The 27,625-nt window shown below is 34.7% G+C and overlaps 1 protein-coding gene across 1 annotated transcript; it reads left to right on the forward strand.

The window, feature by feature from the left end:
* Nucleotides 1–26,427, forward strand: LOC138315509 (ran-binding protein 9-like). The gene is made up of 12 exons (XM_069256575.1): nucleotides 1–221; nucleotides 1,136–1,247; nucleotides 14,655–14,707; nucleotides 16,826–16,993; nucleotides 17,372–17,394; nucleotides 17,953–18,054; nucleotides 19,009–19,091; nucleotides 19,375–19,487; nucleotides 19,841–20,509; nucleotides 21,524–21,678; nucleotides 22,356–22,467; nucleotides 24,522–26,427. The coding sequence occupies exons 1-12, from the start codon at nucleotides 32–34 to the stop codon at nucleotides 24,650–24,652; spliced, it is 1,911 nt and encodes a 636-aa protein (XP_069112676.1). The 5' UTR covers nucleotides 1–31; the 3' UTR covers nucleotides 24,653–26,427.
* The last annotated feature ends 1,198 nt before the right edge of the window (nucleotides 26,428–27,625 follow it).

Below are 27,625 nucleotides of genomic sequence, written 5' to 3' on the forward strand. Positions count from 1 at the left end.
ACATCCGGGTATCTGTCATTGCATAGGGAAAATGGCAGCGACTTGTGGCTCCAGCTCGACTGAGTCGCTGAATTTAGGGCCTCAGGATTCCACGGATCGTCTAAAATTGCTTTACCCTGCGGTAAACGAAGAAGAATATCCCCTACCTAGATCGTGGAGTCAGAAAGACAGATATAACTACATAGGGCTGTCTCAAAACAATCTCCGAGTCCACTACAAAGGTAGATGTTTACTCTAAACATTGCGAAAGTTCTTGTGTATCAACCTGAATATTTATTCGGCCAATCATTGCGGATCTTGTCAAAATGATTAAGTTAATTGTACAAGACACAGGCACAAATACATATACATTGTTCATGATATCTGTAAATATTGCGATGTCGCCTCATTTTGCCACAAAAAGCGAAGAAGTAGAAGTTGCGCCTTTGTTTTGGGTTTATTTTTAGAACATTTGACGTGACATACTTCGAGACCAGTACATGGGCGAATCAGCTGATCCGATACACAATAAATTAAACGGGATCGCTGCGGCGGTCACTGTCCGCGGGCTGTGGTCATTTCAGTACCCAATGTCCACTTTATTGTATTTACTGAACTATTTGACGATTTTAAAATGAGGATAGCGAGTCACAAGGCTAAGGAAAGTAAAGTGATTCAGAAAGTAAAGATATGTGAATAATTTTAAGTTGCTAAATATAGAAACACTTTAATATTTATCCACACATTACACATTTCAACTTGCTATTCTTCTGAAAACATCATATAATATTATTTTCAGACTTTAGATTTTTTTTCATAAGCATTAACATCATTATCAGACCATGTTGTCAGTCATTGAAATTTTCTTGGAGATTATTCAGTAAATCATGGTGGTTATGTTCTAGTTGCTTGGTAACATTTTTATTGGAAATCTATTTTGTATATATAGTATGCCTATGTAATAATAAATTACCTCAGTTATAGGTCTATTTATTTATTTTAATGTTCAATTTCATAAAGTAGTGAATATATATGATAATCTTTGATATTTAGAAATCAACGTATGATGTAGTATAGTATTTAAAATGAATGAACGTCACACTATGTATTAAAAATTGATCAAAGATTGTTTAAAAAAAAAACTTGTTGTGTATAGGAATTGGAAAGACACACAAGGATGCTGCTAGTGTACGTGCCATCCACCCTATCCCAGCCTCCTGTGGGATCTATTACTTTGAGGTGAAGATCATCAGTAAAGGAAGAGATGGGTGAGTGTGATTTCTTTATGTATATATATATACATTACACAGAATTTACAATACTTGTGTTACTAATTCTTCAATTGGGTCCTATTTGTCCAGATCAGGCATTATAGCTTAGAAAATCATTGTGTCCAGTGTTAAAAAGAAATGTCTATCTTTTTTTTGACGTTAATTATGGTAACTGATTATAAATTGAATGTTTATAATGTGTAATTCCACACTCAAATATATGGATGAATGCATATGTGATAGAAACAATTGTGAAAAGCTCTGAAATTAAACTGTCACTAAAATAATTGATTATAAGCATGTTTTCAGTTTTAGAACCAAATTACTTTGTAATCTCACATGTACAGCATGCATGACTCAAGAAATTATAAATTATTGGCACAATCAGTTTTAGTTACAATTTTTTTCCAAAAGTCGTTGAATGTTAATTATACCTGTATCCCATCCTCTGTCGCAGGTGCAAATTGCACTGCATTTCTTTACCCCAGGGTATGTTCATAGGGCTCGACAATTACCTTTGTCCGACTTGTTTGTACCAGTACAAATCTCTGTCGGACAAGTACATCATAATACGCACTTGCCCGCTCGGACAAGAGATTTTTAGTTGAAATTAATTTCACAGAAATGACAATAAAGGTTCAAAATGCCTGTTTTGCAGAAATCAATAGTTGTTCATGCCGTTATCGATTGAACTACAATGGTACCCGGAGGTACGTTACTAGTAAATTAGGTAAAAGCCAGATGTGTTCCGATCAAGAAAATCTGGATCGCTGTTGCATTTGTATGTAAGGGTTGCTCTATTGTAATCGCTGAAATGACATATATTGTTTATATTGGAGAATGGATTTAACAAAATATGGCTTCAGCGTCGAAGGAAAAAGAAAAATACCTGATGTATCTGATGAGAAAGGATCATTTACTTTTGTAACTTACAAGTCACAAGTGAAGTGCAATAATTATATAATCAATGACCAAATCATAACAATAAAGGCAACTGACACAATTTATTTCAATAGTAATATGACATAATGCAAACAATTTTTTATATGTAAGTTAGTGTTTAAAGTTTGGACAAGTGGATTTGGCTGTCGGACAAGTGGATTTTTAGATAACTTGCCCAAATGGACAAGTGTGAAAAAATGATATTGTAGAGCCCTGATGTTCATATTCTTTAGTGAATTGTCATACTGGCGTAAAACCCAGTCATTTCTTGAACTTTTTAACTCTGATTGTTTTATTACATTAGTACGCCAGAGCCTTAACGGCCAATGTAAATACTGGAAAATATCATACATTGGGCTTAGTAGCAACATATAGGTACTGTGCAGTGGTAATGGAAATATATTACCATATTTGCAGTAATTAGCACCCCTCCCCAGGCTCCTCTATAAACGCTTCCATTTCCAAATGATTATAGATTACACTTGTCATCACACAGTTTTCGCTTACTAAGTACCACGCCAAAAATTTCTGAGGTACTGTCATATGGGTCATGTTCATGATTATGATCAGTTGACCCTCAAGCTAAAATGAAAACTGATTTGATATAGGCTAATAAGACGGGCTGTTTTAAAAAAAATGTATACAAGATGGCATAAATCACTCTTTAAAATAGTTACAAGACTGGCTTACAAAAACTTCTTCCACTGCATGTGTCGGTGTTTGAACAAATGCAAAACCATTTAGAAACAAAGAATGCTTATATATGAAACACCTCAACTGTCACTGAACGTTGCCATGTTGTTGTTCAATTTCTCCCAGGGTTTGTTGCGGTTTCTCTTTAGCTGGTTAATTTGTTCAGCTCATTTGTCTTTATCCCCCGCTTTCTCCAAAACGGGGGATATTAATTTGGGTTCAAATGTCCGTCTGTCTGTAACACTTCGTTTCCTTGCAATAACTGTAACAAATGTAAACTGATTTTCTTCAAACTTGGTGACAAGGTTAATTATATAAATGCCTTAAGGGCTTGGCCAAGTTTGATCGCGACTGTCGATGGACCTTATTTAGCATAGTGCTGGAACGGTAAGTGAAAATACTAACTGGTTAACCGGATCGGATTAACCAAACCGTAACCGGATAACCATACAATTATGTAGCTGTTTAAGTAACGTTACAGTCGTACACCAATGCCATGAATTAGTCATACTTCATCTGGATTCCATAACAATTGTTCATATCTTTCAGGAAACACTCATTTAACACAAAGAATACTTAATTACTTAGAATAAGATTTTTGTTTTTTTGTTTTTAATAAAACCATGACGGTGAATGGAAATCAGTGTAAACACTTACAATGTCAAAGAAGGCCTACTTTCTACACATTTTTTCTTTTGCACACAGCACTTGCGCACATCACGCTCACTGAAACGTTTGCATATTGGGAACAACCGGTTCAACCATTGGTTAAAGTCATTATTCCAAATATAAATCTTGACGGACCTGCAGTTTTTGATTGCAGTTTTTGATACAGGCCTGAGAGGGCTTTGCTTAGGCTCATCTGAAAACAATGTAAAATCCCCAGGTCCCACTTGAATTAATAAACTAACAACTAGGTCCAACCAGTCAAACAGTATAATCGAAAACGGCCCAAGTGACACCTATAAGCGTTTTAGTGACGACTACACTGTTGTCGTAACATTTTCAATTTCATTACAAAATTGTGCTTCTGAATGCACATATATACTTTATACTATAGGTGAAGAAGATTGTTAGTACAGGAATTTCAGTACATTGAGCGGTATTTTTGCCGTACGAAATGTATATGGCGGTTATCGGATAGCTTAAATGCTAACCGAATATAAGCTGAAACCGAACCGTGAACCGGTTATCCGTTTACCCGTTCTAGCACTAATTTAGCGGAGAATTGTGGCCCTTTGCATTACTAAAAACATCATTTTCTGCCATTTCCATGCAATAAGTGTAACAAATGTAAACCGATTTTCTTCAAACTTAGTAACAAGGTTAAATGCCTTAAGGACTCGGCCAAGTTCGATTGTGACTTTCACCACACCTTATTAAGCGGAGTTATGGCCCTTTGCTTAAATAAAAAAAAAGTCAGTTTCTGCCACTTCCGTAAAATAACTGTAATAAATATGAACCGATTTTCTTTAAACTTGGTAACAAGGTTGGATGCCTTAAGTGCCTGGCCAGGTCCGATCAACTCTTTCAGCGGATGTTATTTATCAGAGTTATGGCCCTTTAATTTACTTTAAATCTCATTTTTCTGCAGTTTCTGTGTAATAACTAACAAATGTTAAAACTGATACTGTTAAAACTTGGTAACAAAGTTAAATATCTTCAGTACCAAAATTCTTTAGTATGCAGGAAATTACTTCTAGGAATTGAAACTTTCTGCAGGGGAGGGTACCAGTTCATATACATGTATATGGTGGATCCCTCCGGATCCCCTACATAATATACATTGATAATTGAAGACACTCCACGCTCATATGCGTGGGCCCTATAACAGATTCAGGGCTGCCAAGAATAACAACATGGCAGCCCTCTGGCCTGATAGCTAGCAAGAAAAAGATTGTCCCTGACTGTCATGAGAAGTATCAATGCACTGTACAGATATTGCAAGTGGTTTGTTTGTTACCAGTTAATCGCCTATATGACTCCGCCTATTACTAGCAAGGTTTTGTTTCACTAACTAGTCAGTGTTCTGTTGGCATTTGTCATTGAACTTATCAAAAGGTCATTTGAATGTGACCCTTATTCGTGCATGTGGCCCCTTTAAAAGATGGTCAGGCAAAGGAGGTGATTAAGAAACAAGCCATGAACAGATCGAGATCAGATCATTTCAGATGATTTTAATCAGATCGAAGTAAAATTTGATTACCATTGATTAGTCCCACCTTCCAATGTTTGTGACGTCTTATATTATTTTGTAATTATTTCTATGTTAATATACACCAGAAGTTATGTGGGACTGATTGACGGTAATCATACTTTACTCACATTATTATCATATATTAATTTTCGTTTGAAACCCCGGCATTGATCCATCTGTCAAGCTCAGAACAATAATATATATACCAGTACATGACAATGTAATATCATTTTGGTAATTTTTTATGTAACATATTTGACCATATGCATGTGTTCAGTTTTAACACATGAACCATCCTACAACCTATAACCCATGTCCTATAACCATCCTGCTAATCAATTTCTAAACATGTTTTATGATTACATGAGATATGTATATTTGGAATAATACATAAATATATGTGTTATATTTATAAGTTGTCTAATGAATGGCATATATATGTATAGCTACATTTTGTATAGTAGGTCTAGTTTGACTATATAGTATTTGGACCAAGTCCAATATATGTTTGTATGTATAACCAGGTGGAACACACAAATATATACCTGTGTACACATTCTCTATGCAGAATCTTATTTGTTTTGACTCGCCATGATGATATATCTATATATATAACTAGAGTCTGCAGGGTAACATGTAACTCAGGTGAATATATAGGTCACATATATATGTTCCTTTGTACACAAGGATTACTATTTACTATATATATAGAGGTTTTAGTTTGACTTTAGGTCTTTGTAAAATATACACATGTATTACTGTTTCCGTGAGATTGTATGTCAGACAATGAGGTTGTAATAGAAGTCGATTCCAGTGTAGAAGTCAGCAGGTGCAGCTTGTTTATTGGCCCGGATCATAAGTGATGATTTCCCCAAGTCTCTGTTGTTGTTCTGTTCCATTAAGTACTTATGTGTGTTAACTGCTGAAGCTAGGGTCATCGATGAGCTCTATGTTGACATGAAACAAAACTCTGTTAGATTTATGACATGTACTTGTTATACCTATTGGCGTGAACTTGTCATTGCTTTTAAAGGTAACTTTATTTGATTATCTACGTATACCCCAGCAAATTAAAGTACATGTATTCATTTCTTCCAATTAGTAATTTCAAATTGCTCTTTATATTTCTGATTGACCCGGAAAAGTGTAGTCATTTTACATGCTGAAAGTGTTTGTCCGGAGTGCAATTGTTAGAATTAACAAGACACCATGGTAGTGACACTGGCAGAAAGGCTAGATTGATTCCACATAAACCTGATGCAGTATTCGTTGGTATATATATAGATAGTATTGATTTCTTTTGTCATTACAGGGTTATCACTGCATGCTTCCCTGTGTGGAGTTCTCAATATAATGAACTCCGGGGAATTTCTGTAAAAGATGATTATCAAATAAATTTTAACTTGTCAACAAAAAATTCTAATCATTGTTAACTATGGTTAATAAGATATAGCTGGACATGTACGGTTTACTGTATGTAGGGTAATTAGTTTATGTTAGGGATTGTAAACAGAGTTCAAGTCATATATTATTTTAGTAATGTAACCTGTACATTTAATGACTTGACATTATATTTATGATGTTTTTCAATACTTCAGTTGGTGTAAACAAAAGTTTATATAATAGGTGACAAGATATGTACATTGTATTTTAACACTAGTATGGTAGATTGTTATAGTTCTTAGCTATATCTTGATTCCTCTGACTTGAGTTTGATTTTATTTAAAGTTTGTTTTCTGCATTGTTATGTCCATGTAATTAAACAGCCAGGGTCATTTAAGGATACACACTGTGTTGGAGGTGGAGAAAAATCAGGGTAACTAGAGAAAAATCTTTAACCTATATATATGGTCACTAACTGGCAACTGCATGCCCCACTTGGGTTTTTAGCTCACCTGGCCCGAAGGGCCGGTGAGCTTATGTCATGGCGCGGCGTCCGTCGTCCGTCCGTCCGTCCGTCCGTCGTCCGTCCGTCCGTCCGTCCGTCAACATTTCCTTTAAATCGCTACTAGTCATAGAGTTCTGCATGGATTGTAACCAAATTTGGCCACAAACATCCTTGGGGGAGGGGGAACAGAACTTGTATAAATTTTGGCTCTGTCCCCCCCCGGGGCAGGAGGGGCGGGGCCCAATAGGGGAAATAGAGGTAAATCCTATAAATCGCTACTTGTCCTAGAGTTCTGCATGGATTGTAACCAAATTTGACCACAAACATCCTTGGGGGAGGGGAAACAGAACTTGTATAAATTTTGGCTCTGACCCCCGGGGGCAGGAGGGGCGGGGCCCAATAGGGGTAATAAAGGTAAATCCTTTAAATCGCTTCTCGTCATAGAGCTCTGAATGGAATGTAACCAAATTTGGCCACAAACATACTTTGGGGAAGGGGAACAGAACTTGTTTAAATTTTGGCTCTGGTCCCCCGGGGGCAGGAGGGGCGGGGCCCAATAGGGGAAATAGAGGTAAATCCTTTAAATCGCTACTAGTCATAGAGTTCTGAATGGAATGTAACCAAATTTGGCCACAAACATCCTTTGGGGAGGGGGAACAGACCTTGTATAAATTTTGGCTCTGACCCCCCGGGGGCAGGAGGGGCGGGGCCCAATAGGGGAAATAGAGGTAAATCCTTTAAATCGCTACTTGTCCTAGAGTTCTGCATGGATTGTAACCAAATTTGGCCACAAACATCCTTGGGGGAAGGGGAACAGAACTTGTATAAATTTTGGCTCTGGTCCCCTGGGGGCAGGAGGGGCGGGGCCCAATAGGGGAAATAGAGGTAAATCCTTTAAATCGCTACTAGTCATAGAGTTCTGCATGGATTGTAACCAAATTTGGCCACAAACATCCTTGGGGTAAGGGGAACAGAACTTGTATAAATTTTGGCTCTGGTCCCCTGGGGGCAGGAGGGGCGGGGCCCAATAGGGGAAATAGAGGTAAATCCTTTAAATCACTACTAGTCATAGAGTTCTGCATGGATTGTAACCAAATTTGGCCACAAACATCCTTGGGGGAAGGGGAACAGAACTTGTATAAATTTTGACTCTGGCCCCCCGAGGGCAGGACGGGTGGGGCCCAATAGGGGAAATAGAGGTAAATCCTATAAATCACTTCTTGTCCTAGAGTTTTGCTTGGATTGTGACCAAATTTGGCCATAAACATCCTTGGGGGAAGGGGAACAGAACTTGTATAAATTTTGGCTCTGACCCCCTGGGGGCGGGAGGGGTGGGGCCCAATAGGGGATTTAGAGGTTAATATTAAAATTCCTTCAGAAAAGAAACAATGAACCTGTATTCAGAACATTACTTGGCATTACAAACCAGGTGAGCGATACAGGCCCTCTGCCCCACTTGGGTTTTCGAACTTGTAACTCAAAGTTTGAGGGCTAGCTATATATCTAAGTGTATATGTTACTTGATGTAATTTGTTAATTATTGAATATAGTGTGCTGGTGTTTGAATTCCGGTACATATAACTCTATCATGGTTCTGTGGACTTTTGAGTTAACAAGGTTTATCTGTAATTGTATAATACTCTGTACTCATGCAGTCCCATTGATAAGCTGTAAGATTAGCCAGATCCTTGTGGGAATAAGCTCTGCATGGACAGACCTCAGGTTTAGCAGAAATGTTTACAACCCCACACGTGTGTATCTGGGTACAATATCACTGGAAGTATGGTACCACTGACAGCTGTTCTCACATACTGCAGCCAACCACAGGACCTCAAGCACCCCCTATATAGCTACTAATCATAGAAACATGGTCTCTATACACACACAAGTATTATCACTTAATCTTACATATCTCTGTGCATGCAAGTGGCTAATATGCATGGGGAATGTTTGTGCTATATTCAGAAGCTCTTGATGAAAGAGTAACAAAAAACAAAGCTTCGCTATATATAACTAATTATCATGATATTACCGTTGTGAAATTACTTGTAAATTGGTGGGGGATATAATATGGTGCCCTACCTACTCTTGTACAGTACATGTAGTTGCATTGTCATTGCTATAGCGAATTCATGAAATACCTATATGTATTTTTGACATGCAGGATTTTGTGGACAATAATTACTAGTGTTAATGGGCAATTATAATTATAGAACATGGCCTGTATTGTTGATTTACCAATTACATTCTGTGAACATTTCTGACACTTTCTTTCCACCCTGATCATGAGACATACATATCAATAACTTACCAAGATCATACTGATGTAGCTATACAGGTGATAGCCAACATGAATATACCACAGTCTCCCAAAACACGCACCTCGCACAGCATACATGTACACTCAACACACTGCAAACAAGTCAAATATTCCTGTGGCAGATTGAAGGGAATTTTTATATAAAATTCTTATATTCTACACACTGTCTGGTGGCTAGTCTTTTTAATTAGGTAGCATTATTGCAAACTGATTATTATCACACATGGACAAGGGAACTCTAAATTCATTACAATAACAATAAAGTACAGAGACAATGCCTGTTGTAATCATCTATAAGACTACCATCAGCAGTACTACGATACTAGTAGCTGAGGATTTTGATTATCAAAGAAGTACATACTTAATTTGAAATATAAATGTGTGTGCCAGATAAGTCAATATCTAGTGGAAGCGTATTGAATTGATTACTGTATATTTTGGTGTGAATCAATAAAGCTGTTGATCTCAGTATAGTCTTCAATATGTAAATGTATCTCAGTCAAATAACAGTATAGAGGTATACATGTATAGTTCTGTGTGTTAATGTGCCATTTCTAGGCAATTGATTTTGTTCTGCATTTTAAACTAGATTTTTACATGAAGACATGCAGAAAGTAATCTAGCTGGCTCCAACATTGATCCTGAAACATTCTGACTGTTGGTTAAAGTTTTTCTCCCGGTAACTCTGGCTTTCTTTTTCTCTGGGTAACTTTGGCTTTCCTTCACCTTCATAACCAAATCGTCCTTAAGTAACACTGAATGTCAATTGTTATAGGTTAAACAAAACCCAAACCAATCTTTTAAAGCATGTGCTTCTTCAGGTGTATGACGTTATATTACCTATATATAATTTTTGTATTTAATTTGAAGGTCTATGATTGAATTGGTATCTGTATATAGCTAGTCTTATATATGAACAGAACCCATGCGCCACTCCAGTGTTTTATGAAATGTAAAGCTATATTTAGAGTCTGATGTAAACACTGAGCAGTATATACCTGTAGCTATGTTATAAAGGTACGCTAGTACACAGGTAACTTGAAATGAACAGATAACATTGTTATTGTTGTACAACTGTCAAGTGTACATGTGTGTAGCTGTGTGGTCAGATTTATATGTGATTACATCTGCATCTGTAAGCAGAGAATAATACATGTCAAATTGTTAACATCAAACTTTTCTTTTCAAATTTTCTGGTCAATACTTCATTTGGTTAGTTACCTGGAGAGTTCTTTATAGCCTGTAGATATGTAGATATATAAACTTCAAATTTATGGAACTTTAATGTTACAACACTAAAAAAATTCTGAATCATTACCATGATATGTACATTATGATTGAGGCACCTACATTGACTATGATCATCAAATAATTATTATAACAGAAAAATTAATTGACTACAAGATTATCTCCCCTAATTGCAAACTTTGAATTCAGTACTGTATCTTAGTGACATAAGTATATACATGTATACAGTATTTGTACTATAAAGCAAATAAGTAACTTTTACTGAAAAGAACTACTCCGTACTAAATCGTACAATTTACATAGATTTATATGTTACAACAGGCTAGCTGATAAAGAACAGGTGGTAGACAGAGAGGATATAGGGGTGATCTAGACACAGGATTTAGATCTAATCCTTGGGGAGAAAATTAAATACAGACATGTGTTTTACAATGATGTGTGAATTCATTAACAGGAGATCCATTGTTATAAACTTGTATAATGTACTTTGTAAAAACCAGCTGTCAGATATGTATTAGGTGTGTATTAAAATGTGAATTTGATAGATGTGTAAGCATTACACATGAGTCAACCTCATGACTTCTTTGTGTCTTCCTGTATACTCAAACCTCACATACCATTATGTAACCTTCAAATACAATGAGTGTTACAACTTTGTTTCATTTGAATTTTAAATCATGCAGAACCTGTTCATGTATCTGTATAATGGTTTGATTTATTGATTTTAAAAATAGAATGCTGTCAAATTAATTTTAACATATATGAGAAAATTGGTTGTAACATATACGAGAGAAAAAATACAGGTGCATCTTTCTGTTTGTACAACCTCTTGGTCTGATAGATTCTTTATCAAAATGACTGAAATTCTAGGGAAAATGTAGGTCAAGGTCACTAAAATATCAGAAAATAAATCGATATGTCTAGTTAATTATATAGTCATAATTGTCATAATGGAAATTTTAGGTTACCAAGTTATTTAATGAATTTGATAATAAATTAAATAAAGCTTTATAATTAGGTAAGACTAAGTACATATAACATGATCACAACATGGAGTATATATATACTAGTTCTAAAACCATTTGATGTAGTCACCAGATACATTGTGCTAAAGGCTCTGGGTTGTCACAGCTTTTTCTTCATCCACATCAAATGTCACTTTGGCTATCAATAAGACATTTCAACCAAAAACAAAAAAAAATGACAATGTTATGTCAATGACGACCAGCTATGTGATTAGGTAAATGATTGAGTAAACCATTGAAAACAATTCACAATTAAATTCAGGAAGCTTCAGGTGAACTCATTCATGATTCACTATACATGTATATGCTATATATGTATATGTATTTGTTGTGGTAAAATATTTAAAGTGGACGTTCTTTTACATCCAGACTTGCATATGTTATATAAACATAGGTGTGGTTGTACAGTACTTTTACCTGGCTGTGTTATATATATATACAGACATGGATAATATAAGGACTGGACTTGTTTGTCAACCTGGAACTGACATAGATTAATGTACAATGGATATGGACCATTTCTGCCTGGACTTTGACCAAAACAGGAGAAATATGCTTGTATTAATGAGTCATTACTAGGGGAGCAGAATGTTCCAGAATAATTTCATCTTTAGAGGGAAATAAATTACAAAAAGATAAACAGTGTGTTAAAATGAATACACCAGCATTATAATGTTATTAACATAAAGCAATGACTACACCAATAAATGTACAGTAATTCTTATGAATCTGCATTGTACGGAGCGAGATGTTATTAGAACTATATTATGTAGATCCATCAGAATTACGTAGTTCCATGTAGTTATAGATCTGAAATCTTCATCTTGATACATGGTACAGACTATTCCATTTCAATTTCTTATATCAACGGAGTACAGTTTTGACAGGAAATTCAAACCTAAACCTTTGAATCAACAATACATATATAGTGTATATGATGTATTTTGTTATAGTATAGAGATAATTCTGAGAAACACAAGAGACGACCACTTCAATTTCTAAGATATAATTATTGCAGTACCTATACAGATTGAGTTTCTCATCTGTTTCTGATTTATAAATTGGTGATTATAATGACTAGACTATATATACTTTATGTATAATTGTACAGTATATATATAATGAGCTGTATTTCAGTGTACATGTTTGTATATCAGTTGTAGTTAATTATAAGGTATACATGCTCTTTCACATGTAGATCTGCAGCTATTCCTCATTTTAATGGTCAGTTAACAATGCTATCTGTATCTAAATTGGTGAAATGGACACATGTAATGTATGTAGGTATATAATGCTTTATTTTACATGTATTATGTTACTTATCTTGCAATAATTATAACTTCACCATGAGGGATGAATTGGAAAAGGGCTAGGAGTTAATACATATGTTATTACAAATAATAGGAGGTTGGAGATGATTTGGGATTGATGCAATACTGATATACATTTGTTTGTTAGATATACAGAAAATTTACTTTTAAACACAAATTAACATGGGTTGGTAGTAAAATATGATATATAAAATGTATAAATTAAAATCTTCACAAAATTGAATATGGTAAAGCCAAAACAGCATTGAACTGCTGGATCTGATACACTGTAATAAACAGTGCTACAACATTGATTGGTAGGGGAATAGGATAGGTAGAGCTGGATCTGATACACTGTAATAAATAGTGCTACAACATTGATTGGTAGGGGAATAGGATATAGTAGAGCTGGATCTGATACTCTGTAATAAATAGTGCTACAACATTGATTGGTAGGGGAATAGGATAAGTAGAGCTGGATCTGATACACTGTAATAAATAGTGCTACAACATTGATTGGTAGGGGAATAGGATAGGTAGAGCTGGATCTGATACACTGTAATAAATAGTGCTACAACATTGATTGGTAGGGGAATAGGATAGGTAGAGCTGGATCTGATACTCTGTAATAAATAGTGCTACAACATTGATTGGTAGGGGAATAGGATAAGTAGAGCTGGATCTGATACTCTGTAATAAATAGTGCTACAACATTGATTGGTAGGGGAATAGGATAAGTAGAGCTGGGTCTGATACACTGTAATAAATAGTGCTACAACATTGATTGGTAGGGGAATAGGATAGGTAGAGCTGGATCTGATACTCTAATAAATAGTGCTACAACATTGATTGGTAGGGGAATAGGATAGGGTAGAGCTGGATCTGAAACTCTGTAATAAATAGTGCTACAACATTGATTGGTAGGGGAATAGGATAAGTAGAGTTGGATTTGATACTCTGTAATAAATAGTGCTACAACATTGATTGGTAGGGGAATAGGATAGGTAGAGCTGGATCTGAAACTCTGTAATAAATAGTGCTACAACATTGATTGGTAGGGGAATAGGATAGGTAGAGCTGGATCTGATACTCTGTAATAAATAGTGCTACAACATTGATTGGTAGGGGAATAGGATAAGTAGAGCTGGGTCTGATACACTGTAGTAAATAGTGCTACAACATTGTTTGGTAGGGGAATAGGATAGGTAGAGCTGGATCTGATACACTGTAATAAATAGTGCTACAACATTGATTGGTAGGGGAATAGGATAAGTAGAGCTGGATCTGATACTCTGTAATAAATAGTGCTACAACATTGATTGGTAGGGGAATAGGATAAGTAGAGCTGGGTCTGATACACTGTAATAAATAGTGCTACAACATTGATTGGTAGGGGAATAGGATAAGTAGAGCTGGGTCTGATACACTGTAATAAATAGTGCTACAACATTGATTGGTAGGGGAATAGGATAAGTAGAGCTGGATCTGATACACTGTAATAAATAGTGCTACAACATTGATTGGTAGGGGAATAGGATAGGTAGAAACGTAGCTAGCTTAGCAGTGGCTTGAATTGGATCATGTAATCTGATCAGGGTCTCTATCAGGAAGTGAAAACCCAACAACCTTTTGTATTATATAGCAGCAATGGCTTATAGGTGATGGAAAGTTTAAAATAAATAGATAAATAAAGAACAAATCAATAAAAATAAAAAAGAAAGATAAATCAATAAATAAGAGAAAATTTATTAATTCATGTTTCAAAATTTCATATTTTTCAGGTACATGGGTATAGGGCTGGCTGCTCAAGGTGTGAATATGAACCGACTTCCAGGTAATGACATACACATTCATTATCATACTTTATTAGTACACGCTATCCAAATTTGTACTCTTCTGTTGAGTTGCTGCCGTCCATACAATGTTCTTCCTGGTACATTGATTTGCCTGGGTATTTACATCTCAGAACCTATATTGTTATATTATTACCACCTGAATTTGGTATATACTTGGTACATTGCTTTGCCTGGTTATTTACATCTCAGAACCTATATTGTTATATTATTACCACCTGAATTTGGTATATACTTGGTACATTGCTTTGCCTGGTTATTTACATCTCAGAACCTATATTGTTATATTATTACCACCTGAGTTTGGTATATACTTGGTACATTGCTTTGCCTGGTTATTTACATCTCAGAACCTATACTGTTATATTATTACCACCTGAGTTTGGTATATACTTGGTACATTGCTTTGCCTGGTTATTTACATCTCAGAACCTATATTGTTATATTATTACCACCTGAGTTTGGTATATACTTGGTACATTGCTTTGCCTGGTTATTTACATCTCAGAACCTATACTGTTATATTATTACCACCTGAGTTTGGTATATACTTGGTACATTGCTTTGCCTGGTTATTTACATCTCAGAACCTATACTGTTATATTATTACCACCTGAGTTTGGTATATACTTGGTACATTGCTTTGCCTGGGTATTTATATCTCAGAACCTATATTGATGTTAAGAACTGAGTTTAGTTTATATAGAGGTTACACAATGAGTGGTTGTTGAATATTGAATTTATTCCACACGAGTGAGTTATTTTTTAAAAGTTACAAAAGACACGAGCTTTAACTTGTATTTCCGAAATATGCAAATAAGGTGTAGTAATATTTTCATCAGCAAAAAGACACTACATGTAATTAGTATTCAAAAGTCATTGCTTGATAAAGAATCCATTGATATCAAATTCCTCTAATTGGGAACATCTTAATGGTTAAATAATACTCATTTTAAGTCTTATTGAGTTCAAATCTTTACAGTTGCTTCAAGAAAATAAAACTCAATGTCGGACTACATGTATACATATAAAAGCATTTGAAGGACACGGCATCGTCTATTTCCCGCCAGATAATCATCAAGCCATTACTATCAAGAACAAGTTCATTCCATACACATTAAATCTACAAAACTCATCAGTAAAATTCTTGTCCTTTAAGATGTATTATAATACTAAAAGTCAATTTAACATGTATGAAAATGTCCGTATTTCGACACAACGACTGAACGCGTTCGCTTTCCAACAGCAGTTTTGGACGTCAAGCGGCGATCACAACATATATAGAATGATGTCATTTGATTATTGGTGACGTTGACAATGGTGATGTGACACTGAGAAATAAGAAGTTTGGTCAAAGTTCAACGTGTCAGCCAATCAGAATGCGTACAGAGTTCATACCACGTGTGGTATAAACAAATTGTTAGTCAATAGCTGCAGTGTTTATTCAATGTCCTGAGAGTTGAATAACTCCGCCTTTTGTGGTAGAAACCTGTTTAATGTATAACCACCTAAGGTTGATTTTAGTGTCTCCATTGTATCACCTAAGTAGATCTCACATATATATGTATAAAAACAATCCTTGCCTATTATATCACATATGTCTGTAGCCTTTGGCAGTATGAGGTTGATACCTAGAATTAATTACAGATCAGGACATCCTTAATTTTAGTTAAAATTGTCACTGTTAGAATAAATATATACCAATACTTGAATAGCAAATTATCATCGATGTACTGTAAACCAACTTTCTCTCGCTGCTACTAAATTTCACAATATCCATTTCACAAAAAAGTCGCATAGATTAACATTGGCGAATTTATCTATAAGGCTAATTCCTTTCAATATAGATATTGATTCACAAAGATATACTTTTGCAAATTTTCTTGGATTGCGAAGTTCTGGAAGGTAAATTGCACACGAATGAATGTTGGTTTACAGTATAAAAAAATATATAGATACCATTAAAATTAGAGGTTCCCTGTTTAATGAAAGTTTAAAGATACCGAATAGATGCCAAAAGTGTTCAGTAACATACTATTTGTATATGACATACACTGTAATTATAAGTTGTTTACCTGTAACTTGAATTTTTTACACAGGCTGGGACAAGAATTCCTATGGTTACCATGGAGATGATGGTCATTCTTTCTGTTCCTCTGGTACAGGACAGCCGTATGGTCCGACCTTTACAACAGGCGATGTGATTGGCTGCTGTGTCAACCTCATAGACAACAGCTGCTTCTATACAAAAAATGGTGTCCATCTAGGTAAGTTTCAAGCGTTAAAAAATTAGTTTGATTATAACATGTATATACTTTCCTTTTATTTGGTCATGCTTAATTAACTGTACATTAGAAGCCTCAAATTGTTAACACTTTCTGCGAAAAAAGTACAAAGAAAATTACATTTGTAACAGTTTTATTGCAAATTGTCTCCAATATATAATACATACCTGTATACTTGTATACAGAATTGAAATTTCCCCATACTGATAATGCCAGTTATGAAATTGACTTGCTAAAAAATGTTAAATTGATGTACAGCATATTTTTCTTCTGAAATGTCTAATTGAGGTAATTAAAATATCTTTTGATTTATGCATCTAATACTCATAACACTAACCAGAGTTTAATTTCGTTTTGTAGGCATTGCCTTTACAGATTTACCAGTAAGTATTGTGTCAATCTTCTGTCATATTATGATTTCAAAATGTATCAGGTGGAGGGGGGGGGGGGGGGGTGCAAAAAAAAAAAAAAAAAAAAATGAGTTTCGTTATGACTGTGTATGATAGACTTATGGTGGTCAACTTTGAATTATATGTACATGTTTATATAGCACATATCAATACATTTAGCGAATATATACTTGGCAAGTTGGTTACATTGATATTTTGTGTTTGTAGTTTCATGTATAAGGTGATCAAAACATTCCATTAATTGTCAAGTGAATATTCACCAAATGTATCAATATGTGCTATGCAAACATGTACAGATATTTCAAAGTTTATATCTCTATCTTGAAGGTATTTTAGAACCACTCCCTTATATGGTACACAGAATCTTGTCATTATCTTCTTAACTCATATAACAGCCAATTCGACATGAAGTTTTTATATATCCAAGCAAATCTAGACACTAAAATATTAGTGCAATATAATAAGTACATAGATAATTTGTCGTCTCTGAGAACAAAAAGTTTTACTATTTATGTATTATTCCTGTTTCAGCAAAATCTCTACCCTACCGTGGGCCTACAGAGTCCTGGCGAGGTAGTTGAGGCTAACTTTGGTCAGGCACCCTTCGCTTACGACATAGAGGACTACATGAGGGTATAGATATTACGTAAAATAAATACAGCTTTATATAATGCTCTACTATTGTCGTCTTTGTTATGGTTCAGTTACCTGCTGCAGACAAAATTCGAAGAAAATTGTTGTATCAAGTAAATGCAATGCTTCAAAAGTAAGAAGAAAGTTTGAAATGTGATTGAACTTAAATATTTTACTCAAAGTGTTTATTCTTCTTGTAAGAGTTAGAGGAAGCAAAACCTTAATGAAACCATGTATACATAATTACAATCTGTGTAACATATAGATCCTTTTTCTCATTCAGTTCCATAGATGATCTTGACAAAATTCCCTTTGAGGTCATATTCTGATGACTTTTACACTAGCTCCCGTTACAGTAATCGGAATAATTTGATCACGTACCATGTGCGGGACTACTGTTTCTATTGGTGATGGAATAGCGTCAAAAGATGATATCCTGTGCTAACGTCATTTCTGCGGGAAAATTACAAATACTTGTGTTCCATCACCACTGGAGATATTAGTCCCGCACCAACGTTATCTGGTATCACGTGGTACGTGAATTAGTCCCATTAAAATGTTCACACTCTGGCTTCGAGCTTAAAAGACATTTAGTCAAAGCACTCCTATGAATTTGTTGGCCTTTATGGGCAAAATGGCTATATTCATGAAAATTATTCTGACAACTCATGCAAACTATTTCGTCCCAGTCTAAAAATTTGGAAGTAGTAATTTGATTGGTCAATTCAAAAGATCACCAGAAAGTGACCTCTAATGGGATGTTGTCAGATCCTTTTTGGAATGGAGTGAGTATAAGATCTGTATTTTAATCAGATTGATATAATGATGTAGTGTTAAAATCCAAGCTATAAAATGTATAGTTTGACCCAGAAAGTTATACACACTTGGATATTGCATATTAGATTTATATTATACATGGTGTAAACTTGGCTGTGTTAATGTTGCATTAAACAGGAGTGGCACATGAAGACCAGGCTTACCATAGAAAGGTTTCCGGTGAACGATAAACGTGGAGAATGGCAAACAGCCTTACAGAGGTAGTGTCACACATGTACATACAGCCCATACATAATACAGATATACAGCTGGCAGGTCAAGTGGTTTATCCATCTTTGTCTTCAGTTTAAAAACTAAATTACTATATATTTTAGACAGCTTATGTTACCAAATGATTAGTTTTGTGTAAGTCGTAATAAAGGAAATTGTAGATATATTAGTAGTATATTGACATCTTGATTAAATTAAACTCTGGTTATGTGATTAAAAGCCTAAAATGTGAAACTTTGATAATGTTTATTTTTGTCCTTGCCACCATGACAGAATCGTGTCGACCTACCTGGTACATCATGGGTACTGTGCCACTGCAGAAGCTTTCGCCAAATCTACAGGACAATCATTTGATGAAGAGCTCGCCTCCATGAAAAACAGACAAAGTACTTTACCATTCATTAGAACAAATTAATCTTTGTTGACTGATAGACATACCAATGTCTTAATGTTATATAAAGCTGAATCTGTGTGTTTTTGATGTCAAGATAGAGCTTGCGTATTTGTGGTTGATTCTTAATTAAATACACATGTACTTGTCTCATTGAATAAAATTCCCATCAGATTTATGCATGCAAATAAAAACTGAATTGTTTTCCATTAATTCATAAGTTCCATTTATGTAATAAAAAAACTTCAATTGAGTGACATTCTTGACACAGCTATGGTAAACTGCCATCATTGTCTCAGCCAGACATGAAAGATTTAAACACTTAAAATCATCTACCTTATGTTACAGGAATACAGAAATTAGTTCTAGCGGGAAGGATGGGAGAAGCCATAGAAAACACCACACAACTTTATCCAGGACTTCTAGAACACAACTTAAATTTATTGTTTATGTTGAAGTGTAGACAATTCATTGAGATGGTGAATGGTACAGACAGTGAAGTGCGTGGCAATGCAATACGCAGCCCAAAGTCTCGTCATGGAAGTGGCAGTAACAGATCTAGCCCCAGCCTTAGTCCTGTTCACCACACAAACTCTCATTCACAAAGGAATACGCCCGTGGGGTCAAGGGGCAGCAGTCCCAACCGACCTATAGGGGTAAAGGGTCATAGTTCAGTGTCTGGGTCAGTGAGTGCAGGTCATAATAACTCACAGTCCCACCCCAACATACCAACACAGCAACCAACACAAGCACAGACAATAAACAACAGTGATCTCAAAACGATATCAGAGGAGGAAATGAATGCCGCGAACATTGCAATAAATGGCAATTCCAACTCCTCCCGATTAATTGATGATAGTGATGATGTTGAGATGATAGATGGAATTGTGAATGACCACAATGACTTGAATAACAAAGTGGTGACTAATGGGACAGTAGAGAGTAACGGCAATACCAATGGACTATACCTAAATGGGAACAGTGAGGACCACGAGCACTGTAGGACAGAGGATATGGGTTAGTGTCATCAATGCTACTCATTCACTGGAATCTTGTTCATTTTGTTGAGATTGCATATTACAGAGTTATCTGCTCTTGAGGGTAGGTTTTGATTATTAAGTTATGAAGTTTATATGCAACAATGATACATTTTTCTCTGAAATAATGTATTACAGGTATACTCTAAAATATGCTTCTTTATAATCAATATCTACCTGCAATAGCAGATAATTTATAAATGTACACATTAAGAAAAATATTCACATATTCAAGGTATGGGTCAGAAAATAATTGCTCATCAAAGGACTAGCATGACATGCTTTCATCCTTTTAGCTCAGCAGTGAAATGAAGTTGCTGTGTAGTCATCATAACATTTCGTTTGATTCTAGAGGAGTTCTGAATCCAGAAGGCAGATTCTTTGCATTTTGATATGTTCATGTGTGTAGTTGTGTATTAGGAAGTTTTAACATTAAAAGGTAGGAATTTGAAGCACTTTTGTATAATAAAAACTACACATTATAAAATCTTATGTCCCCAGGATATAAAATCCCCATATAAAAAGTACATCATTTGTAATTGGGTAGGGTAGTGTTTAAGTCATTCTCCTTTACTAATTAGCTGGCCACATTTGATTACCGGCACAAATACAAAAAGGCTGTGCAACAGATCCAGGGGTCACCTGTCAATCTCATGATAACCAGGGCTCCTTTCACTCTTAAACCTCTTGCCTGCTTACGTCTTTGGTATTTAAAGTATAGATATGTATGTGAAAAATTGTTTTTTTTAAAGAATATGTACATATCTTTCTATTTCATCGTCGAAAACCAACAAGTCACTGCTCTATCGTTTGTAACAATTCTAGAATTATGACAAATTAAACGATAGAGCAGTGACTTTTGGGTTTATTGAGATGTCTTTATAATAAATTAATTTAATAATACACCCAGTAATTAAGATGCTGAGGTACTAGTAGATGTAAGAGTTACACCCCTTTGAACATATTTCCTGTATTTCTAATTTTCATGCCTCAGATATAGACGGTGGCTCATCAGGTAAAAGACAGCTGTGTGGAGGTAGTCAGGTAGCTGTGGAGAAAATGTTACAATTCGGCAAAGACCTTCAGTCAATGAGTCAACAACTTAAACGACAGTACGGCAAAAATGAAGGCAACAAAAAAGCACTACAGGTATTAATGTTAAAATTATGTTTAGAAACAAATCTATGAAACTTTAGATTTCAAGTATCTTCCTTTGCTTACAGTTACATCATTTATCAAACCAGGATTTACTGACAATAGTATTGTGTACTAAGTTGATTTTCCAATTTGAATGGGTGAGTGTATATCAAAGGAGAGGTATCAGTTCATGAGAAGTTAGATGTTTATGATATGACATGAAATAAGGTCACGTCAGAATTTCAAGGTATGAGGGGTTTAACAGGGACGTTAATTTTCTGTTTTGTCCAATTTTGACCAAGCTAAATAATATTTTTGAGTTCTTTTGTAACCCCCAGGAATCTGCATGTACAAAACTTATTAAAACTAGTTATATGGGCACTATAAGACTAAAATGTACACTCTCTTTTATTTGTTTATACTGTGACCAAATAAAAGTACAAATTGAATACTTTCAATAAGTTTTCAGATATTAAGAATTTAATCTAGGGCATGAATTACATGTATAGGAATTCATTTTGTTTTAAACTCTATGATGTAGATAAAGTCAGGATTATAATCTTGTAATTACAGGTACACTGTAGTAAGGACGATTAGAAAATTTTGTTAGAATTGCAAGACTTGTTCATTGAATTTAGATATTGATAAAATATGTACGAAATAAGATAGTTTCACTTGTTGTGTTTTAGGATGCCTTCAGTTTGTTAGCCTACTCAGACCCCTGGAACAGTCCCATGGGGTACCAACTGGATCCGGTGCAGAGAGAGGCAGTTTGTGCTGCTCTCAACAGTGCGATATTAGGTATAAAAATAATCACAAATGCATGAAGGATTGATGTGTAGGAGGTTAAACATAGAGAATACACATATCTAGCTGTTATATATACATGTCTTAAGGTTCATGTATAGTGTAAATTTAGTTATATTTTGCATGCTTATAAATTACTATAATGATGCAGTTGATCAAAAGTAACTTGATTAATATGTTAGTATGCATGACAACTAATGTAATTTCATATGTCATACTGATAAGATGCAACTAACTGAGCTGCTTAGAACATATTACATATTTTGTACCAAATGCTCTCTAGTATCTGTAACAGTGTCATTTACTCCCACATTTGTTGGGGCAGATCTGGCTTAAGCTTTATAACAGTGTAAATGTTGATGTCTTTTTGACTTACACTAATTAAAACTCTCATGTCAGAACATGATAAAGAGATTATTTACTAATGTTTGCCCACTCGCCGATTTATGGGAAAAATGCATTACTTTTGTTTATCTGCATGAGTAATAATTTTTTGGCATGTAAAATATTACTAGATTTACACTATACATATACCTTTGTGCAACAGAAGTTTAAAGTTTCTTAAAAACAGTAATAATTTATGAAAATGTATATCAATGGCCTAAGAGGTTGTTATAACACGGACCAAATACAAGGTTCCCTGCATAATCTATGTTAACAGTGAAGATTTATTCAGCTTTTTGCCATCTGGCGCAGTGATAATCAACCGAAGTACGGTAAACATAAAACAACCAGCGTTATAAAAATGATCATTTAATTTATTTAAAGTAAATTGTTAGGAAGGTGATGGTAAGTGTAATATTAACGGTAAATTAATAGCCTTTGTGACTCTTTATATAATAATTAATTTCGTTTTACATTCCCACTTTCAAAATTAAAGGTCGTTTCAGAAAGATAATGGCCCTTTAACACAATTTTCAAGATCAAACATAAAGAATGTTTTTATCCCCATTACAAATGGGTTTTGTCCGTCCGTCCGTCCGTATGAATGGTTTCCAGAGCATAACTCTAAAACCAGTAGAGATATTTCCAAGAAACTTCATACACACATTGGTCTTATGGTCTAGTAATGCCTTTTGCTATTTTTAGGTTTTCATTTTTTGCATTTTTTCCGTAACCATGGAAACATTGCTGAAAATATCATATTTTTGTACCAGGTTCGTTTCCGCAGCATAACTGGAAAACCAGAAGAGATATATGCACGGAATTCCATAGGCACATTAGTCTTATATTCTAGTAGTGCCTTTTGCTATTTTAAGGTTTTCACTTTTTGTACTTTTTTCTGTAACCATGGAAACATTGCTGAAAATGGCAGATTTTTGTGTAAGAATCGTTTCCGGAGCACAACTCTAAAACCAGCAGAGATATTTCCATGAAACTTCATAGACACATTGTTCTTATGGTCTAGTAGTGCCTTTTGCTTTTTTTAGGTTTTCATTTTTTTCACTTTTTCCGTTACCATGGAAACATTGCTGAAAATATCATGGTAAATGGTAAATGTTACTTTGCAAAACTCCACCCATCTTTGTGTATATAGTCTAATATAAATGTCAAGGCTGTATACCTGATTCAACAATTGCAGCCCCACTCTACTTGAATTATACTCCATCTTTCTTAGCTCAACTTCCTTTTTCCTGTTTTTTTTTCATACACATAAGTCTCCACAATCAAACTTACTTCAGCTTTGATATCTCCATTTGCGGGGGATCTGAATGACTATGTCCTTGTTGTGTAATTATCAATGAATCATTGATCTTATTTTATGTGCCTTGAAACATTTTTCGGGACAAATTGACTCGGTTGCATTATGCATTGGCTTAAAGAATGACTATCAAAATATGTATTATTTTATTAACCATAACTCTCAATAAGTTACACAATGAAGCAGTGGAAATACTGTACTCATTTGCTTACTAGAGAAAAATCCTAATTGTTGATCTGTTCAATTTCCTTTATCATTTGAAATCATTTGTGTTGCTTATCATTTATCTGAGGAAATAATAAAAGAAGGCATTTGTCTATATGCTTACATTTGTATCATATTTCAGAATCCAATGGCCTTCCAAAGCAGCCCCCTCTTGAACTTGTGATAGCCCAGTCTACAGAATGTATGAGGCTCATGTCAAAGTCTGGAATTGGGTCCTCAGCATTCGCTAGCCTGAAAGACTACCTTCATTGACCTTCAGTGCCTCATTATCTTGCTGACCTTTGAACTTTCATCAGAAATTTGTCCATGGACCAAATCGGTGATTAGAAAATGATGCTAAAATCTACTGGATAAATGACTGTTTTAACATTCAATAGTTTTTATATCAAAAATACCTTTGAACAAATGGTTGTCATGGTATAAAGTTGTGGTCTTTTTCCTCCGAGAACCATTTTGTTACTGGATACAAGTATTGCTAAATGATATTCAGACAACTGCCTGATATGTCTGTGTGTTAGAAGTGTAACCATCTCTCATTTCACTGATAACATATACTACAATGGCTGTGAGATTTTAAACCTTGTACATGAAAAGGATAGGTATGTGAACATTTCTTAAACAGTGAACAAAAGTAGAACTACATAGTTATGTGCTGAAGTACAAACATCTGTGCAATGGTGATCTGAGGTGCAAACAATATTGTGTTGGATATTTGAGACCGTTAAATGCATCCACTCTCTGGTATGTAGTACTTTAATAGAGTATACTGTTTTCTGTGTTAGAATGACACTATCTTTTCTTAGATTTCATCACTGGTAACAAACTGTATTTTGCAGCATTTACATATCTACAATTACACTGTATTTCCTTCAGTATTTCCTCAGATATACAGATACCTGTTCTACACTTGTCAATTTCAGTAAAAGTGCTGACTTTCCAGATATTAATGAGATATATATAGGATATAACGGTCCCTGTGTGTATTGTGGATTGTTGTGCCGATCTTCTCTAATTTGGTGAGATTGTTTGTCACCATCAAATTTTTCTGGGTGAGTTCATTTTTTGGGTAATGACTTTGATCGGTTGTACCCCTATACTGGTTGAGTACATAATTGCTGGCTGAAATGTGAGAAAGCATATTGAATATGAAAATTATTTGTATATGGAGATTTCTTGTAAATATATGACAAGAGTTAGAGATCTTATAATATATGTCTGTAGAATTAATATTGCTTGCCAGTGACAGTCAGTATGCTCATTCTGAACGTTTAGCACCAAATTCTTTCGATTTCCAGAATTTTCATAAAGTGATAAACCATGTTAATAACTACTCATTTTGGAGAAAATATTTTTTTGTGTATGGATAGGTAAATGTCATTTTCAACAATAGAATTTTCTGAAAATTGTAATATTTGAATATTTTATGTAATTCAATTTTGCAATTTCTCTCAATTTTTCTCTACGTTATTTAAGGCTTTTCTGTTGAAAATTCCTAATAATCTAATCTTGATGTTTAAAAAAGGAAGAATGCACTCTTAAAGAAGAATAAATATACCAAAAGCAGATGCTGTGAATTTAAAATTCAATATGAAAAAAAATCTCCCAATTTTAATATCATACAATCCTTGTTCTTGCTCAAGTTATGTACAATAGAGTGAGTCTTTGACTGATCTCCGACAGCTATACAAACAACTGACCACTGGAACAAACTCTGTCTGCTGGAGTGTAGATCATCGCGAGTGTGATAATTGTAATATAAGAACTGATGTATATGTAATGAAACTGTTTCAGGCTTTTTTATTTATTTACCATAACAAAACTGATTTTAGTGTATAATGTTCACATTCATGTATGTAGTGAAATCTTACCTACTGTTAATGATATACAAGTATATATATTATATGATTATGCACATGTGCAAAAATGAACGATTGTGTAAATTGTTGAATACTTGGATCGGTGGTGACACTATTTAATAAAGATAATTATTGAGTGAACAGTTGAAAATAAACGACATGGATTTCAAATGTCATTTGTGTCTTTTGTTATACTGGCCGCTGATGTGTGCTGAATCATTTTAATTTGAAATATTTATGTGAAAGAACTGTATAATCTGATTTTGATGTCGCAATTTGGAGAAACGAAGGGAAGTAACTCTATAGAAGCTTCATTATATAGTATAGAAGACCAGCTGTTGTATTCCAGACAACACTGGATCCTTACCAACAAATCTGGAGAACAGTAGAATATGATTATTTTTAAAGTGGTAAATATGGGGCAGAGACACAGTTCCAATAGCGTGAACCAAATATAAATCCTTGCGTAAACAAAAACAAGTCAAAGAGGTATGGTCGCTTTTCTGCTTGCCACGACCTAGGCCGCGCACAGCTCATGCTCGAGCTAAAAATAAACTACAGGTGAAATGTCACGTGACGTATTATGGATCTCCAATGCCCCACAGGTGTGATACGGTATGAGCGTCATTGTTAGAATGTTATAGTGTAACAAAATAAGACTAACGTAAGGTGATGTAACGTGGTTAAAGCTTATGACTGATGATTTCGTATAAATCATGATGGATTCATATAAAGTAAACATTTCATGATTTATGATGTGTTCGTTGCTAATAATTAAATTAATTAATGTAATTTAGTAATAATAAATTTGGCTTTAGGCTGGCTTTCACTAATGGTGACCTAACAGGCAACTTAAGCTGTGAACAAAGCTATCTAGATTTAAAGTTAATGATTCTTATTAGCGTTAAAAGTTTAGTCTATAAGTTTACTAGTAAAGATTTTTAATCAAGATATCACTCCTTTTACCGTAACTTTGGGGGCCGCGGTAGCGGAGTTGATAGAGCGTTCTTTTTTTCTTAGAGTGTTCTACCACTATCCCTAGCTACGTCTGGGGACGCGAATCACACTTGAGGCAGTTGCAAGATACTGGCCGTAGGATGGTTGTTTTTCTCCGAGTAATCCGATTTTCATCCACATGGCTAGTCATTAAATTACCCTGGTTGTTTATAGGATGTAAAACAAAAATAAACCAAACATTTACAATATAAGACGTGGTTTACCAGTTTATCATACATGTAAAATTATGAATTCAAAACAGTTTTAATGTACCAATCATTATTAAAGTTTGTAAAATAAGTCACTCCCTTACCAAGAGAAATAAATTTTTGAGTGTGACCATCGTCGATACTCCAGGGATCTCTACACCCCT

The sequence above is a fragment of the Argopecten irradians genome, chromosome 2, assembly GCF_041381155.1.
Source record: "Argopecten irradians isolate NY chromosome 2, Ai_NY, whole genome shotgun sequence".
In the NCBI taxonomy this organism is placed as follows: domain Eukaryota; kingdom Metazoa; phylum Mollusca; class Bivalvia; order Pectinida; family Pectinidae; genus Argopecten; species Argopecten irradians.

Bases quoted from the DNA above. Each gene is read 5' to 3' on its own strand.
- LOC138315509 (XM_069256575.1), top strand. From the start codon at position 32: ATGGCAGCGACTTGTGGCTCCAGCTCGACTGAGTCGCTGAATTTAGGG. The intron at 16,994-17,371 runs GTAAGTTTCAAG...TTCGTTTTGTAG, and splicing joins AAAAAATGGTGTCCATCTAG to GCATTGCCTTTACAGATTTA. The intron at 21,679-22,355 runs GTATTAATGTTA...GTTGTGTTTTAG, and splicing joins GCAACAAAAAAGCACTACAG to GATGCCTTCAGTTTGTTAGC.